We start from the raw sequence: 19406 nt of genomic DNA on the forward strand, positions 1-19406 counted from the left end.
CCAGGACTGCCTCGTTAAGCTTGCATTGAGATGGGATTCCATCAGCATTGATACTGACAAGATAAAGCTACAGTCTGCAGTCTCTCAGTCTATTTTGCTTAACTGCTTTCTGTCTTACCACTGCCCTGCTTGTAAAATTCATTCAAGCACCGTTTCATGACTGGGATTTGTTATACAATCCCTTACGGGGCTGTACTTCCTCATTTGTAAACCAACCTCCTGCCCAGATAAGGAGGGAAAACCTGAGTCTCAGATTAGACCTGCCTTCCAAACCTTAAGAAGTCATCAGTTGGGACTATGCAAATCATGTGACCACTCCAGCATTACCTGCCTTCCAGCAGCAACGCTGCAAAATTCAAGCCAAATTCACTGTGATTTACAGGAGTGGTGCTCTGTATTCTTGAAGAGTGAATTGTACTCTTGCTATAAGTACCCTGTATATGGTCTGCAGAGGACACACTGGCAGAACAGGGGAGTTCGAACACTCCAGACAAGATGCTGGAATAACAAAAAAGTTAGAAAGATTAATAGTTGCATTTTTCTTTGAAACACATGGCAGAGTACCTAACCTATAGTAGATGCTAAACAAACCCAAACGGAATGGAAATGAACTTCTCTTCCTGACTTCTCCAAGAATGATAAGAGAACAAAGGTCAGACCAAGCAATCGACTGTCACTTGCTTGTCTTATAAATCTTTCAAAGGGCTTGACTGGGAATGTCTCTTTATCCAATGGAGAAGATGCCCTAGGAAGCTTCAGAAACCAGGTAGAAACATGAATAATGAAGTGACGGCATACTTTAAATGAGGCACAGTGCTATATGCTGGCCTCAGTAAAGCTCAGCCCCATGGACAAATAACAATGACATGGGAATTTATACAAAACTAGAACTATTAACTAGCCTGTAGAGAGGACCAGGCAGATAAACCTATTAGGGCATTTATGGCTGGGGGAGGAAACCGCTGAGGAAGGCTCCAGTGGCCAAATGAAAGCAGGAGAGCATGAAAGGAGGGGGAAAGACAGTTTGATGTGGATGGAAGACAAAAGCTGACAGCACCAGGCAGCCTGGCGCATCCAAACCCGCACAGCTAAATAGCTCGTATTCGCAAGTCCTTTGGGAACCTGGTCAGGTGATTTTACATCCATATTCTTTTACCTTTCCTATATACAGAGGCCTTATTTTTTCTTTTTTTCTGTGTTAAGCAAATTGTCTAGTCTACAAGCTAATACAATGGAATTGTTAAGTCTTGTAGCTTGATGGCTTTCAGAAAGGGTACTATCAGCTCCTAAAAGTTTGCAGTAGTAGCATAGAAGTTGTGGTAAGGACTACCCACTCCCCGCCTCCCAAGTTTGCAACTAGAGCCATTGCTCTTAATTGATTTTACAGGACAGACTTGCATGTGACATTTCATTTGTCTAAGAGGGCTGCTGCTTTGAAGGACAAAAATCCAACGGTTATGATTAAATGCTTTTCGAGCCACAATCTGTTTATTTAAACAACAAGGCAGAGAGCTGCAAACTATTCGTCACGGCCTGAAATATCAAAAGAGAAAATCAGCTAGTTCACCCCAGCAGACACCTGCTTTATTTGAAAGGCAAAGCAAGGCTGTGCTGTAGAGATGGGGAAAAGCGAACTGAGAGGTGACCGGAGGGTTCCTGGCCCTCTTATCTTACCAGCAGCACTGTAGTCGTGAGCCACTTCACATTGTGTGGCAAAGGTTTCCATCCCTGTTAGGACCTCCACCAGGTCCCCACCCTCAGTAAAAACAGATCGACTGCTAGGAACCACCACTGATGATTCGAAGTGACTGAGCCATTTTGTATAATGTATAATCTAATTGGATTAATTTCTTCTCAATTCTATAAACTTGGAATATCAGATGTAATTTCATAATCCAAATATGGAGCCTCCTCCAATGAAAGCAAGAAGAACTTGTTCACCATCCACTATTTCTTTACCCAGCCTTTGACAGCTGTGCCAACACTGCCACCGATAAACAATTTGGGGTTCCTTATAGTTTAGCTCTCTGGCTTGCAATCACTCCTGCACCTAAGATCAAGATAGGTTACTTTGCAGACATGGAGGCCTGCAGAACTTTATTCCACACTCTCACTTCTAGTCTGAAACACACATATGTAGCTATCTTCATTTACAGACTACCATGCTTACCATAAGCATATGGTGGACACCCAATTTGAACAGGGTGCTGGTGATGCTACACGGATCCTGTTCAAATGCACATGGGAGTGAGGATCTGTTCATCTTTATATAATGGTACTTGGGACTGCATTTTAAATGAAGCAGAATGCTCTGCTGTCAACAAAACACAGTATAAATGAGCACAATGGCATAATACACGCTATTACTCTCCTGTCCCAAAGCCCACATTTAATTAAGCTATGAACATCAGTGATGAAGAAAGTTATTAGTTTTATTAGTTTAATGCTTCATAGAACAGAAAGAAATCTCAAAGTCAAACAATATGCACTCACTTGAAGAAAATACAGAGTTAGCTACCTAATGGTTTGTTCTTCTGTAATGAAAATGGATGTGTCGACCTTCCCCCGCATTGTTGGTCGAAGCCTACATAATCCAATTCTTCCAAAAACTCTTAGCATAGGTCAGTGGAAGGAGTATGAAACATTCTGAGCCCTAAAAAATATACAGGTTTGCTGGATATGTTAGCAAGGCTTACCTGTTCCCATCTGCCTTGGCTATGGCATAATTCTAACCTAGAAACTCCTTTAAAAGGCAAGTGATTTCTAGACTCAAGTGTTCAACACTATCCAACTAGGGTCCATCAAACAATCCTCTGGCACATCTGTAAGAGAAGACAATCTATGTTGGCAGAAATTCCCCAGTCAATAGGTCCTGCTTCCCAAAGGGACTTTGTGTCACCTTAGTGACACTTAATGATACAGTCTCACACTGGTAAAGGTGATCAAAGGAGACACCATGCTACAGAGATATAATATCACTGAACGGTTGAGCAGAGCCCACTGGAGCATGCACACAGAATGCAGCCAGAGTTAAAGCCACAGATGAAGCACACTGTAACAGGAAGAGGACAATAGACTAGGGACCTCAGAGTCCAAAGGGAAAGATCAATGACTACTCAATACCAATACAAAGTTCAAATACAAGGGCAAAGGGCTAAAGTGGTTCTCTCTACTAAAGCCTTGAAGTGCCTGACTTCTAAGCAACTTCTGCTAAGAGCATCATCTATTCTACGTGGGACAAAGTATCTGTTAAAGCTCTAAGCTCTAAATTTAGAAGGAGAGAAGGGGAAGGGGGTGGGAAGAGGGGAATAACAAACAAAATCACCGAAAACTAGAGCTTCTACGATTCTAGAGCAACCCTACTAGAATCAGGACACAGGCCACATCTACTCTACGGCACCATCAACAAGGAAGGAAGGAAAGGGAAGGAAACTCGGTTGGGGGAAGAAGAAACTGGTATTTCTCATCTTCTAAGGGGTAGAATATCTTCTCAGATGGTAGCTGTAGATCTTGACACAGTGATCCCAACAGTCCAAGACCAGCAGCTGCCCCTTGGGTGTGAGGGCGATGCCCACTGGACAGGTAAGGCCCTCTCGAATAAGGACGCTGTAGCCACCGCCCTTGGGAAAATGGAGGATTTCCTTGCGGCTGCTATCAGCCACAATGAGGTCACCCCGAGCATCCACACACATGCCGGCGATGCAGCGGAAATCTTCGTTCTCAGAGAAGAAGTGGCTGATCTGTCGGCCCAGCTGCCCGTCAGGGCCCACAGAGCCGATGGAGAAGCCACCCTCCAGGTGGTGTTCATTCTGTCGGTTTTCCACATTGAGGCCCAAGCCTTGGGTGAAATAGACTGTGCCTTCAGCATCACAGGTGACAAACTTGGGCCTCACAGCACTGCAGAGGCAGCTGTATTTGACTACTCCAGCTCCTCGGTCCACAGTGAAACACCAGAGCTTCCCGCCTTCCACATCAGTCACAACAAACTGGCCGGACGGTAGGGCTGTGATGCCCCATGGTTTGCTCAGCTGGCTCCTGTGACAGGCCACACAGTGGCCATCCAAGGTATAGACTTTAAGGGAGTTGTCATAGCTGTCAGTGACACCAATCAGCCCATGGCAGTTCATGGCCACTGAAAGAGGAGTGAGATTGGGCAAGTCGGCTCCAAGGAAGCTTAGCACGAAGCTGTCAATGCCACTGGGGCTGCGGCGGATCTCCTTCAAAAAGCCTTTGCGGTTGAACACTTGTATGCGATAGTTGCCCCGGTCTGCAACCAGCACCTCACTCTGACTGGTCACATAGAGACTGACTGGAAGGTTGAACATGCCTGGAGTGCTGCCTTTCGCCCCCATCTTCTTGAGAAAGAGACACTGTTGGATGCTGGAGGCTGCCTCAGAACTCCGCTGTTTCGCAGGTGAAGCCCTAGGGCTGGGAACTACTTCTTCAGGGCTCATGTCCATCTCTCTAAAGGTTACAGAGGCTGAGGCAGAAGATGCTGCTCCCTCCTCCACTGCCCAGGAATCTTCCATGTTAACTGTCCGGGGCTTCTTAACAGCCTGGCCAATCTGCAGAGGACCAACATGTCCTACTTTAAGAAGCTCCACATCTTGCAGGGTAAGCTCCCGGGGTAGGCTTGCAGTGAGCTCTGGCTCCTCCTCATCTGCTGTCTCCTCCAGGAGTGCTACGTCAGCTTGCTTGATCTTGGCTAGAAAGTAGTCACAGCGAGACACGGCCTGCACCTCCGCAATGTTGAGTAGGTAGCTCTGTTCCTCTACTACTTGGCTGTTGGACTTCTCAACCTCGGCCAAAGAGCCTGTGAAGAACTTCCGAGAGCGGGCTAGCTCTTCCTGGACCCTGCGTTCCTCGTGGCCATACTCTTGAAGAACAGCCTTATACCTTGCCTGAAGATCTTTGGAGACGCCCTCTAAAGCTGCCTTCCTCCTTTGCAGCTCTCCAGTAAGTTCCCTTAGACGAGTCAACTTCTCCCCAAAGTCCCTCCGCCGTTCCTCAGCTGCCTCCTTGACAGGGAGTGTGCAGTGGCCAGGAGGTTGGTGATCTGCCTCTCGGCAGGGTTCACACAACACCAAACCACAGCTTCGGCAGAACTGCCGAGGCAGCCGCCGGCCACAGGCTCGGCACATGAGCAGCCCGACGGCCTCACTGAGGCCGGCTGTGTCAATGATCTTCAGCACTGTCAGGTTGTCGGTCAGCTGGGTCAGGCTGGTGATGCGAGTAATCTTGCTGCAAAAGGGACAGCGGACACCATTGATGCTACTGGCCAGGAGCTTCTCCAGACACTGGCGGCAGATGGTATGGCCACAGTGCAGCAGCTTGGGCCGCAGCTGCTCTTCAGTGAAGGACTCCATGCAGATGGGACATTCTAGCACTTCCCGGAGGGCATCCAGGTTCAGGTGAGATGCTGCTGCAGCCGCAGCCATTGCTCTTCCAGAGAGGGTTCCTGTTAACACAGCCTAGAGCCGAACAGCTTAATATTCATGCCCCAGTGTCAAATTCCTGCTAAAGAGAAAAACAAACCATTATTTATTTTTCCATTCTTATATAGGCTAATCCAGTCTAGAAACACTTAAGAGAATAGCTATAACCATCCATTTAATCATTTACCTATCTACAGTTTATTGCAGTCATTATGACTCAGGCAATAGTTTCTCTCTCTCTCTCTCACACACACACACACACACACACACACACACACACACACACACACAACACATGCACACACACACACACAACACATGCACACACACATGCACAAGTGCACACACACGATTAAAGCATTATGTTATGGGAGAATTCAGGGAAGAGCCTAATGCCTAAATGTCAGTTTCTCTATCATCTATATAACAGAAATGACGGCATCTATCTCATACGGTTACTAGGTTACCGGAGGGTTAAATGATATAATATGCAAGCAGGAAGGCACAGAATAACCCTGACCAGCAGAGAAAGTCACATGACGGTCTACACTGTGGGCTGCAGTAGGTAGAGTAGTGGAGCCTGACAACCGAGTAAGGTTCCTCATAAATGGTGCTACTTGAAAAGCTGGGAGGCAGTGACACATACAGTTATTGTAAGCAAAGACCACTGTGTGAGTCTCGTGTCTGAGCCCTTTCATTCCATCACAGAGCTGATGGCCTCAGAGAGAGAGAGAGAGAAGATTCTGATGGCTGCCTTTAAGTAATCTGCAAACCATCAGATAAGGAGGGAACAAGTTTTTCATTTGTTCATCTTCCTACCCCGTCACCTAGCACCCACGGTAGTCTTGGCATCACGTAGAAATGAGACATTACATTTTAGCACACACATCCTGCTCTACCTTAGAAAGGTGTGTGAGTTAGGACAGACTCAGTCTCACAGATACTAAAGTAGACTCATTTTTACTTAAAGAAAAATTGAATTTCAGAGAGGCTGGAACACTCATTTTAGCCTGCAAGGACACAGAAATGAGACGAGAGAATGAAACACTTTGTTAAGGGGGCAGCCTTAACAAACCTGAGAAAGCAGAGAACAAAACACAAAGTTATGTGAATTGGGACGAAGAACAGAGCACACTCGGTCTCTCTAGATTTAATATTCGGCATCTGTAAAATGGAAACAGCATAGCTTTACTGGGTTTACATGAGGATCAGGAAGGATACCATCTGCACTAGGAAGGTCCTAAGTGAACTTAGCCTTATGTTAAAACTGTAGACTACAGCAGGAGCTGTGAGATGCACACAGAGGTCATTTGAGGATGATCAGATATTGAGGACAACATGACTTTCATGTGCAAGTAAAATAGGAATTAATTGTGATGGGTTTGCTGGGACAAGCGCTTAGCAGCAAAGAACTGATATGCTTAAGGAAGAAAAGCACTGTGTGTGTGTGTGTGGGGGGGGGGGATCATATTTACCTCCAGGAAGTCCCTCTACAGCTAGGAAATTGCTCTGGTATCCTAGCACCTACTACACGCTACCCAATGCTGTCCATGTTGATTCTCACTTAATCTTCATTGTGGAAATGAGGTAAGATATTTACTCTCCTACTTTAGCAATGAGAACACCGAAGTTCAGAAAAACTAGCTCAAGGTCTCAGCGGTCAAACATGGTACCTTTACTTATTTTTAACCCAACATTATTTCCAAGGTTTTTCTTTCAGTAATTATTAACGAGTGCTTTCATCTCTGCTCTAGGACATACTGCCTTTAAGATATACTTTTCTCCCTGAAAAATGAACAATCACCTAGCTGAGCCAGCCAACAGGGTGGAGCAAATTGATTTATTAGCTGGGTGACACAGTCCCATACTCTTGATTTGCAACCATTACAATTCAAATCCATGCCTTGACAAAAGAACAAATTACTGGGCAGCGTGAACTTTAAATGGTCTCCTGTGACTATTACAACAGTGAATGCTCAATTCTCAAATGCTGTGGGCATGGGGCAGCCCCACAGAAACATCAATAGAAGCCCTGACCCAGAATCTACACGAAAGCCACTCAGTCCTAACCACTAGCTTTCTTCTGTCTCCTGTCATCTGTGAGAACAGACTGAGGGCAGCATTTGCTGTTTGGATCGCGAGCATGTTACCTTACATTGTACAGGGACATCTGTTCCTCCTGGAGCTGGCACTGCAGACCAGCTTGTTAAACAAGTCTGCCAATTTGTAAAAATACTAGCAAATTCTTTCCCCAGATTTCTTTCAATTCAAAAGCTTCCTGCCTGTGTAAGCTATCAGTTTTATGAAATTAATTGACTATGCCCACATCCAACTGCAAACTATTTCTCCGGTCTACAGCTTTTTGGTTCTCCAAAAAGATGTCAAAAATCCATGCACTAAAAATTCTGGCTTTGGAGGAGTGTAGACCTGAAAAATGCCTGAACTTACTTCTGTACCACCATCCCAGAACACAGCTTTCACTTAGGCTAAGACAGACCCACCAGCCAGGCAGACCCTGCCTTTCCTATAGATGGGCATACCTGACCACTCCCATTAATACCAAGATTGAATCCCACAGAAGCTCGATTTGACTTCAACATCCCTGACAAGACTGTCACAGTGAAAGGAACTGCCTCACTATGTCAAGCATTCACACGTGCTGCCCATCTATTAACAATCAGTAACCAAGCAGAATGAAAAGTCAACACACCATTTACAGTCTTGGCTGCCTCCACAACCCCTTGAACACATTTCCCATTTTTCAGTCTATACTCTCAAGTCTTGCCCTTCCATTTTATGTTATATTCATTTACTTTGTTCGCTCACCCCCTCCACACAATGACTGAAGTGTACAGCCCACCCTGATGTCAGCACATCTCTGACTCTAGATACCGTATCTCTTAAAAGTTGTATGTGTTCTCACAGATCTAAGACAGCCTTCTCCCCTCCTGACACCCTGAGTTTTGCCAGTCGGTGAAACAGGTAGCCAGGGAGTTGAAAGAACAAAGAGTAAGCAAATAACATAAACCTTGAGGTGAGACAGAACAAGACAAAATTTCTTGTCTTCACTTACAGAATGGGGGGCGGGGGTAGCAAATTACCTAATATCTCTAGACCTGACAGATTACTTAACTTTTCCATGCCTGGCAAGTTATTCAGACATTCTAGGCCTGACAAATGCTTTAACTCCTCTCCACCTATTTTCTTAGTTTTAAAAAAAAAGAAAGAAAGAAAGAAAAGAAAAGAAAAGAAAGAAAATTACCATGAAAACTAGGAATACATGTAGATACTTATGCTGATAACTGGCAGGCAAGCAGTGACTAAACATAGTTGATGACAGTGACTATTTAACCTAATTCTGTTAGCAATCAAGAGCATTAAGAATCATAAACAGTCCTGGTATTAGCAAACAATTCAGTTTGTAATCTACGTTTTGAAAGGAATGGAGAATTATCCTTTCATGGGCTGCAAAGGCACATAAAGATCACTCAAAGGCCAAGTTAACTTGGGAGGGATTCAGTTGAGAATGTGGTCACCTAGGCTAGGAAGCAAGGGGTAAATGAAATCACCACTTTAATTAACATAGCAACTACTGAGGCCCCTTCTAGCAGAGACTAAATACACAGAGCTAGAGTGAGCTGTGACCCAGAGTACTACAAATGAGGAAACTGAGACCAAGAGGGGAAAACTAGCTACTCACACATCACAGGGCAGAACTCTGGCAAAGGGGAACGGGCTAGAAGCTAATGGTGCTACAAGCATTAAGTACATTCAGGACCAGATCACTCTGGCTTTAGATTCCAGCTCTACCACTTACAGTGGAGATCTGAAAGGTTACTTAACATCTCAGCTTATATATGAAATGGCCTTTTAAGGTGATTCCTTCTCACAGGCGAGGAGAAGACACAGAGCCTAAAGCACTTTGGACAGCACCAAGTTAGGCACAGAATTAACTGTGTAGATGAGCCTTTATTATTATTAGCAGCAGTGGCTGCAATTGCTACTGCTTGCCATAGCCACCAGCCAGCCTGTGATATGAAATGAACAGGCACCTGTCATAAGGCAGATATCTAAGGCGGTAGACATCCATTTAAATAATCTAAACTCAGGGCCTCCTGGGAGATTGTTATTTGATCTCAAGCAGAGCCAAAGTTTGAGTACTCGATCTCTACCTAACGGAATTCTTTAGACACCTTTATTTTCTATGCGCATCTTTGTTCCTTGGGCGACTGGGCCATAAGCAAACCTGGAGAACCTTAAGCAATTAAAGAAGCTGGTCTTTACTAAGCAATTACCACTAGTTTAGCCCCGACAAGATGGGGATGGAGAGAACTTTTAGAAAGAGATGTAAAAAAAAAAAAAAAAAAAAAATCTAAAAATTTGACATGAAGGAACATTCTACAATTAATATGCTCATGTGGTTTGCAGGTGCTTTTCTTTTGTTTAGAGACTAATCACTCCCTTTTGCGCCAGCACTCAAGCTTTATTTCTTATGCCCTTTAACCCAGTTTGAACCAAGTGTGAACCGGTCTCAGTGCCACAAAGGCCACTCACTAACAAAACTCACCATTCCCTTAGCTCTGGCCAGGGAGACAAGTCTGTAAACTTTAGATTGGGGGCACTTACGATGCCTGCTAATAGCTAAAACCATATCTTCTAACTGCCACCTGGGGTAGTGAGTGCCAGGCACCTTCTACGAATCACATGTGTTCTCTTAACTCTGTGAAGGAAGTGTTAGTTCGCATCCTAATTAACACTCAGAAAAAAGTAACCTGTCCAGGTTCTACCACCATGGACTGTAGTAGCGTCATCCCTCAGATGCCCACATGTGAACTATGCCACAACAGGGCCCACTTCAAACATGTGCTTTCATAGAGGATACGACTACTGTTACCTGCAGGCAAGATTTGGCTAACAGGTGGGTAAATTCATCCAGGAATGACTTTTAAACCATACTGTCCTATCAGAAAGGCACAATGGAAGAACTCTTCAAAAGGTAACACCATCTACATACGGAGGGGCACACTTTAGGAGGCTTGCCAACTTGTGACTTCTGATTCACATGCCCACTTGGCCATAGGCTCTGAAGCCCAGGATATGTCATGCAATGTACCTATTAACTTCCCACCTTATGGAATCAAGAGCAACATTTACATTGTGAGCTTTATGGAGAGAATGTACACTAGTCAGCACTCAGTGGAGTTCACTCTGTTTATAGACAGAGGCTGACTAGTGCTTGACCACCAAACAAGCAGTAAAACACCTGATTCCAAAGCTAACTGAACCTGCTCCATCATGTGTTTGCAGAAGTGATCCGTGTGGATATCACAGTCAAGTGTTCTGCCCTCAGCTCCAGTCTGATTTTAACTAGGAAATTGCCTTCTGTAATGTAGCTAGGTTTGGAGTTGATAAAGACAATGCTACCTTTCTGTTCCTGAGACCAAGATACACAAAGGAGGGTATTCAGAGCAGTCTCCTTCAGTCTAGCACTGTCCTTGGGCCAGAGTCTTCTTATCTCAGCTTCGTAGCTCCAAGCTCCTTGCACTATCTCCCCACTGGTTCTGGTCTAAGAGCAAAGCAAGAACAAAGTCCAGGGCTTCTGCTGATCAAGAAAAGTCACCCCACTTTTGAATATGGAGCAAGCCTCCTTTTCATTAGGAAAGGCTGAAAAGGGAGGACCAAGACGACTGCAGCAAAGGAGCAAGAGGGGAGATTCTGTGGTGGCGATTTACACGGCAGTTTACTTCTGCCAGTTTTGGTGATGTGGCTTTACACAAGTGATCTCCTAAGCCTTAGTTTCATGTGTCACACTGGACATAGAAAGTACACATAGATCTTTGAGAGTAGTAAATTCTGAACACTTACTAGGCACTAGACAGTAAGTACCCCGATTTATTTCACTGAGTCCTAGGATGCAGGTCTCCAAGAGCTTGTGCATTGAGAGGTCAAATAAGTCTTAAGATTTCAAAGCAGGAAGAGAAAAAGCCAGGATTTGGACACAGAATTCTTGACTCTCTTGCTAGGTCCCTCATTTGTGGCATGATTGGCATTTCTGGCTAGGTGACAGTTTATTATGGGGGTTGTTCACTAGAAATCAGTAGACCCCCCACAACCCCTCAATTATGACAACTGACAATGCCTCCATCCAAACATGGTCAAATGTTTCCTGGCAGAACAAAACCACTCTGTCTGAGAACCATGGTTTTAGGTAATGATACAGTCTAAATACTCAGTACATGTGAGGCTCTCCCTTGCTCCAACCCTGTTTTGTTTCTCGCCCAATTCTAATACTTCATTCATAGAATCACTGCCTCTTTGTGCTATAATAGACCTTCTATAAAATGATGTCAGATCTAAGATAATTTTGGCTTATACCTTTGAGGGCTTAGGGGTACAGAGAAAGGGATAAGTAGCAAAGCCCCTAGGTAGTTTACTGTTCTTCCCCAAGGCCTATAATGTTGGTTGAGTCTGTGGTGGGGAATTTGGGGTGGTCAGAGTGGATTTAGTGAGAATACCTGTCTGCCTCAGGATTAAAGGGCTTTTAGTTAGCAAGTGAGGAAGACTCTGCCCTTCAGAGAATGTCAAACTCTCCTTCATGATTTCTGAAGACCAGTGTCTTTATTTCCAAACCCCTACATTCTCCTAAATTCCATTCATTCATACATAGTTTATTTATAAATTACTTTCAGGTCCCTAGGTCTTTAGAACACCCTCTGGGTTCAATTATGCAGAAATCAAGAAACAAAACAAAACAAACAAACAAACAAACAAACACCTCCTTTAGTGGTCTCAGAACCAGCTCACAAATTTCACCTGGTTTTGAATTGTGCAATCTAGTTACAACATTCACTCCCCACCATTCAATCCTTTACGAACCCCATTCTCAACAATAAATCCCAAATCTAGAATTCAACCTTTTAGACTGTGTGTGTTGCAACCCTGCAACGCACCAATAGCTCTTATGTGTCCCACATCCCTCTGGTACATCCTTTCATCTATTTTCAAATTTCCACTCCTATCACCCACGTATGGCAGCTCCAAACTCCAATCCTGTACCTTAGACTCTGCCTCCTTCAACCTTTTCCCTCATCTGCATTCCCCATCTTGTACTGTGCCACCTCCAACCTCCCCACCCCCGCCCCCGTCCTGCCTCACGTGTTGCCTTCAAACCTTTGCTGCGATTTGCTAACTGGGTACTGATTCCCTTGGGAACTCACCCCTCAATCTTTCCCAGATTCCGCTACAGAAATCTCTTTCTCTTCAGCATTTAGGATCTTCCAAGACTCTGGCTGTTTTGATCTCGGATCTTGCTACCATTACACCGATCTCCTCAAAGCCCCTAAGATTCTGCCCGCCAACACCCAATCTCATCCAGGCCTGCCAAATTCCTTTCTGCTTCTGATAGTATGCACCCAGATACCTCCAGGCACTTCAGGTCCTCGCATCTTAACACTTGCTGCACCCCGTCTCTCCGCATGGCCCCCACATTACCTCATACCTCTCTCCCGACATGCTGCAACTGCAAATTTCCTCAGCCCCTTTGCTCCCCTCCCCCAGCTGCATCTCAGCCCCGCCGAATCGCTCCTGAGCCCGTCCCTCCCCAACCCGGTCCTGCCACTCAGATCCAGTCCCCAAATTCTGCCATTCAATCTTGGAGCCCCGCGACCCACCACAGTCCCTGATCGCAGACCCTCCTTCCCGCCCCCTACCTGACCGCCCGCGGCTCCGACGCGAGTCCACCGCTGCCAGCCCACCCGCCCGCTGCCTCCTGCGCATGCGCTAGCGCGTACTTCCCACGGCAATAGCCAATTTGTAGAATCGCCTGTCCGTCAACTTGCCCCGCCTCCCAAGGCATGCTGGGGCTTGTAGGCCCGCGGGCCCAGCGCCTGCGGCCCAGCTAAATGGGTAGGGATGGCTTCAGAAACCTAGGCCATTGCAGCGTGTGATCCAGCTTTCTTCGCTATTTCAGAGTCTAAACAGGGTTAGTCAATGTTAATCCCTCAGTAGTAGTCTCCAGAAAGTTCTGGCACCTTACAGAGAGACGCCTCTTTGAATCTTATGTAGGGAAGACAAGCACACTCCCTTCAAAGAGCAGCAGGTCCCCAGGCTAGGTATTTCTGCCTGTGACACATCCCACAGTGGAGTCACAGAATACACAGCACTTAGGAAAGAGGTTTTCTTTGCCTCACAGCACGGAGGCGGATAGCAAAGGGGAAAACAAGGAAAAGCCTGCATTCAGTCTTATCAGATGGTAAGTTCTGTGGCCCAGTGACTGGTCAGGTCCTGAAGGTAGTTTGGGGACTGGTAATACCTGCTCTTGAACCCGATGAACACACAGTACTAGTTGGGAATATGAAGGAATCTGAAATATTATGCTCTCATATTTGAAATTCCACCAAGCTGAGTACCCTCTGCACTGATGATAAGACAACAAACAAAACCAGTAATATCTTTAAACACTTTCCGACAAACTACAGACTTTGGGTAAAGAAACTGAGACCTAGGGGTTAAATGCCAAAGAAACCAGTTTCTACCTGCCAGAACCTGGATTTAATTTCTGAGAAGCATTCTTAACCTTGTTTTATTTTTCCGTTTCTTTATCTCGAAATAAAATTAAGGGTTGTATTGATGAATTACTAGAACTCAGAAAGATGGGAAAAGCAAATTTACCCCCCCCCCGACCCATCCCCAACTTGTCCAAGGTTCTGTATCCACAGGACATCTATTTAGATGGAACTCTGAAGCAGGCTAGTCATTCTCCAACTGGGCTCTCTTCTTGGTGATGCAGGAGTTCTCACACAATTTTATCCTTGGCCAGATTTCCAAATTATACATTCTGAGTACAATGCTGTTATCTCAGATAATTCTAGAGCCCTGAGCCAATCCAGCTACCCAGAACTCCCAAGGCCTGCTCGGAGAACATGTGACTCGAAGTTCCCTGAAGAAATTATATCTGTGTTGGCAATCCTATGGACTGACCAAATGCCTAGAACTTCAAATGTGAAAGGATAGAAACCTGGTATACACACATAATCAAATTTATCTTGTGCTATCTTTTAGTTCTCTGAATGGGCATTTATTACCAACCTCTGACTCTGACTTGCGATTATTAGGTAAAACTGTTGGAATGTATCCTTAAAGTGGAAGACCACTAGCTTCCAATAGTTCTAAAGCTAAGAATGCTATAACATCTGGAAAAGAAAAAAGAAATCTCCCTAGCTTGCTGGAGTCCACCTACCTGATATCGCCCCGTGATGCATTTAAGTATTTTGACTTAGGAGTTTTTTGTTCTGGGAGTATGAATGTTCACAGACCTCTTCCGCTGTAAAGTGTGTTATATGGGAGAGACAAGGCTATGCTTATTCCTATTTGACTCCGAATTACTTTGGGAGCAAAAAAGGAGAGGAGTACAGTGTTCCATCCTCTCTCCTTTTCTGACATCTGAAATTCAGGGGTCTGGGACCGTGGAACTATCTGTATAACAGGTTGCATTAAAAACGAACTATGACTGTGTTCCTGTTTTGTTTATTTGAGGCAAGGTTTGGGGTATAACCAAGGTTTGTCCTGTACCCCACTATGTAACTGTCCTGGTAAGTTATTTGTTGGTTTCATTTGTTGTTTGTTTTGTTGTTTCGTTTGGTTTGATCAACTGTACACAAATATAGGCACATTCAGGAACCTTACCTGAGAAAACGCCTTCCTCAGCTTAGCCTGTAGCCAGGCCTACGGGGCATTTTCTTGACTGATAATTGGTATGGGAGTGGCATATGGATAGGCAGATGGTGCTGGGAGATATAGGAAAGGTAACTGAGCATAGGACCCAGTGAACAAGCCAGGAAGCCCCAGCCCCCCTTTATCTCTGCTTTAGTTCTGCCTCCGGGTTCTGGCCTTCTTGAACCTTTGCCTTGTCTTCCCTTAATGATGTACTGGCACCAGAATGTGGGAACCAAATAACCCTGTCCTTCCCAGGCTGCTTTTGGCCATGGTCATTGTCACAACGGTAGAGGCAAATTAGGTTAGTGGTCCCGTCTGCCTGTAAGCTGTCTGTTCTCCTTACCCATTCTCCTAAATGTGAGGATGACAAACCTGTGCCCTTAGGCAAATGGTTTTAAATTGTTTTTAATTGTCTGACCTAAGGTTAGTGTAGCTGCAATAGAATACAGTGGGCTAAGTCAAGTAAGGGTTGGGCAGTTTCATAGTACTTCATAGACATTCACTCGTCATAACTGACCCTTTCAATAATACTGTAGGTGGATAAAGAAACCCCAAATAGCATGTGCCAGTCAACTCCCGGAAGCACAGAGCTAGAGTCCAAACCACCCTTCACAAACAACCCACATTTTATGAGAGGAGCTATCTTTTCTATTTGTTAAGAAAGATTATTCAAAATATTCAAAACAAATGAGAGATTACAATGCTAAGTCAAGAAATCTGTGACAAACTTGATTATGATCTCCTGGTTATTGTTTTACTCTTCTTTGAGCAGTTCTGAGCATAATCTCCAGGGGAGAATACCACACACAGGGGCAGCCTCAACACCTTCAGGTTATTTGGGGGGTAGATGAAGAGAGATGACTTGCTATTAGGCTTCCTAACTGGCTGGAACTGAGAAAGGCTTGTAAGCTTAGCATGAACATCCAATGTTCACATTCCAGCAGTGTGAATACTGAATAACCTTTGTACTGGCTTTCCGTCATATGTCATATCAGAGACTTGTAGCTTCTTCCTCTAGAAAGATAGGGAAGCCTTCAGGCAAGGGGCTTAGGACACTTCTACTCACTGTGCTGTAGGTGGAGACAATGAGAGAGCTGCTGTCAAATGGTCTCTGACTTAAATTCTCTTCTACTCCCAGAGGGAAAGAATTAGAATTCTGTTCTCTGAACACTGCAATTAACAGCCTACAATCTCACTTCAGCACTACTGGTGTGCATGTGTGTATATGTGTGTGTATACACATATGCATATATATGTAGCTAATCATATGGATTTATCATATATATTATAGGAATGCATATAACTTGATATTTCTTTCTGACAGAAAGCTAATGGCCCTCCTGAAATTCAAAGATAAGGCTCAGCCATGCCTTTGTAATTAATATGTTCTTTTCTTTTCTCCTGAAAATCATGTTCATCTGAATGTTCCTTTTTTAAAAAAAAATGTTTAAATTATTCAACAAGTGTGAATTTATTGTCACCCTCCACACGAAATCTAGGAGTAAAATAAACACTTTAGAAAACTAGTTTCACTCTGTCTTGCAGCTTTGCACACGCAGTCCTCATGTTAGCAGCCTTTTGACACAGAAATGTTCTCAATCTGTGGGTTGAGATCCTGGGGCAAACATCTATCTCTAAAAATATTTATATTATGATTCATAACAGTAGCAATATTATGGTTTATGAAGTAGCAACAGAAAATAACATTATAGTTGGAGGTCACCACAACATGAAGAACTGCACTAAAGGGTCACAACATAAGGAAGGTTGAGAGTCACTTTTTTATTTTATTTTATTTTATATATTTTAATTTTTGTTGGAATGGAGAAAGCCTTGGGAGCTTAGTATGTACATCCAATACTCACATTTATTTGAATGTTCAGTAATTTAGTGAATCATTCTATTTTTGTTTCTGTTTCTTTGAGACAGGGTTTCTCTGCGTAGCCCTAGCTATCTTGGTACTTGCTTTGTAGACCATGCTGGCCTTGCACTCAAAGAGCCCCCTCTGCTGTGATCTCCCAAGTGCTTGGACTAAAGCCATGCACCACCATCCCTGGCTTAACATACCTTCTAAGGGACTTAATGAGCTATGTGCAAAGTGCTCTGTGTGAAGGTTTACAATTATTATGATTGCTAATCTCAACAAAAGGATCCTTTTCACCCCCCTCATTACTAAATGAATTATGATAGGAAAAGAAGTGTCTTGCTTGAAAAATATAGAGGAGAAAAGTATAAGGAATGAAAATTCTCATGTATCATTACAAAATTTGTCTGAAAATACCTACTTATTATTGAAATAGCGTTTTATTAAATAATATAAATTCAAAGGTATCAGTCTATCTGTATTACATGTCTACCATTGTATAACAAGTGACTACCCCAACATTTAAAGTCATCTGCATGCATTATCTCAGAGTTTCTGTGAATCAAGGGATCCAATTCCAGCTTTCCTGGCTCCTATGTTTCAAAGTATCTTACAAGACGGAGGTCAAGTTCTTGGCTAGGTTTGAAGTCTCAGCTGAAGGTTTGGATTGAGAAAACATTCATTTCCAAAACCCTTGAAGTAGCTGTTGGCTAGATTGAGTTTCACCAGACAGAGTCTCCACTGTCCCAGCCTATCACCTTTGTCTCACACGGTTTTATGTCATTTCTTACTAAATATTTTATTTTTTGAACGTAGGAAGAGGTCTTAGCTATTTTAAAATTTAAATTGTAATATATTAGAAATAATAAACTGAGCTTATTAAACTAAATAAAGGCTTGCGTCCTTACAAAAGACAGCATGTAGATAAAAGGAGGGAGGGGTGCCACAGACTGGGAGAAAATATTATAAAAGAGAGGTCTGATAGAGAATTTATGGAAATATATAAAAAGACCTTAAAATGAAGCTGTAAGAAAACAAACAGGGCTTTGGACGATGGCTCAGTGAGTAAGGTACTTGCAGGTTTAGAGCATGAGGACCTGAGTTTAGATTCTTGATGCCCATTTAGAAAAGCTGAGCATGGCTGTCCACACCTGCAATTCTAGTACTGGCAGGTAGAGACAGGACGATCCTGTGGACCAACTGGCCGGCCAGTGTAGCCAACTGATAAGCTTCAACCTCAGTGACAGATCTTGTCTCAAAAATTAAGGTGAAAGGCTATAGACACAGACACCCAACATCAACCCCTAGTTTCCACATGGACACACAGGTATGTGTATCCCCTCTAACATATCATGCACACACACACACGGGGGGGGAGAGAGGAGAGAGAGAGAGAGAGAGAGAGAAGAGAGAGAGAGAAATAAAAGATATACAAAAAACGGAAAGGCAGGCATCTTAATTTATAGCATGGATTAAAACTTAATAACTCAGCAAAGAAGATATACAGACGGCACATAAGCATTACACAAATGCTTATATGCCACATTATACACTCCACATTATATACCACCAAAAAACAATGACTAGAACAAGATTTGTCTATCCAACTATCAAACCTAGAACAACGCCAAAGGCAAATGCTGACCGTATGTGTATGCACTGATAGGAAGCCTCATTTATTGCTGGTGGAAATGCAAATGGCAAAGCCATTTGAAAAGAGACCTTGGAAGTTTACCACAAAGCAGAGCACACTCTCAGCATGAGACTCAGCAGCCATCTCCTATGTGTCGCTGTGGGTAAGTCAAAACTGTAGATTACCGACCGCAGGAAGGTCAGTGGTTGTCGTGGGTTGCAGGCAGAGGTGAAGACTAAAGCTGGCAAACACTGATGGTCGTTTAAAGCAGTGGAAATGGTCTGTATGACGCAATCATCGTGGGTGCAAGTCATTATATATTTGTCCAGGAAGTACAAGGAATTGCCTCTAGTATAACCTGTGGACAGTGGGTGATTATGATGTCTGTGAAGGCTCATCAAGGGTATTATGTTACACTGGTGGGAGCCATGGTGATGGAGGAAGGTTTAGCATAGATTAGGGAAGGAGCATGTGAACCTTCCTATACCTTCCTCTTAATATTTCCACGAACCAAAGATGATCTAAAATTGTTTTGAAAACAGGAGAAGTGAACAATTTTTGCATAATTATATCCCAGTAACAGAACTGCAGGTTCCTTAAATCTACTTTAACATTTATTCCTAGATGATTTTCTGCTTTGAATAACATCCTTAAACATATAATGCAAAAATGCTGTGTTTAAAGACACTAGACATTATTTTTCTCTCTAGCTATTTCTTTCTTCAAAATGGGTTTATTTCTATGATAAGCGTATAGGTGT

The 19406-nt window shown here is 43.8% G+C and overlaps 2 protein-coding genes across 3 annotated transcripts in view; one reads left to right on the forward strand and one right to left on the reverse strand.

Annotated features, from left to right (window-relative positions):
- Positions 1-19406, forward strand: part of Astn2 (astrotactin 2) — an 803377-nt gene that overhangs the window by 567048 nt on the left and 216923 nt on the right. The gene's annotated exons all lie outside the window — the stretch shown is intronic.
- On the reverse strand, positions 2412-13203 carry Trim32 (tripartite motif containing 32). Of its 2 annotated transcripts, none has more exons than XM_032902882.1 (2): positions 13145-13203; positions 2412-5517 (listed from the first exon to the last, which is right to left on the reverse strand). In XM_032902882.1, the coding sequence occupies exon 2, from the start codon at positions 5436-5438 to the stop codon at positions 3471-3473; it is 1968 nt and encodes a 655-aa protein (XP_032758773.1). In that variant the 5' UTR covers positions 5439-5517; positions 13145-13203; the 3' UTR covers positions 2412-3470. The 2 variants fall into 2 exon arrangements, with proteins under 2 accessions (XP_032758773.1, XP_032758782.1); XM_032902891.1 differs by having other exon boundaries at positions 2412-5514; positions 13145-13198.

The sequence above is a fragment of the Rattus rattus genome, chromosome 1 (genome assembly GCF_011064425.1).
Source record: "Rattus rattus isolate New Zealand chromosome 1, Rrattus_CSIRO_v1, whole genome shotgun sequence".
Taxonomy (NCBI): domain Eukaryota; kingdom Metazoa; phylum Chordata; class Mammalia; order Rodentia; family Muridae; genus Rattus; species Rattus rattus.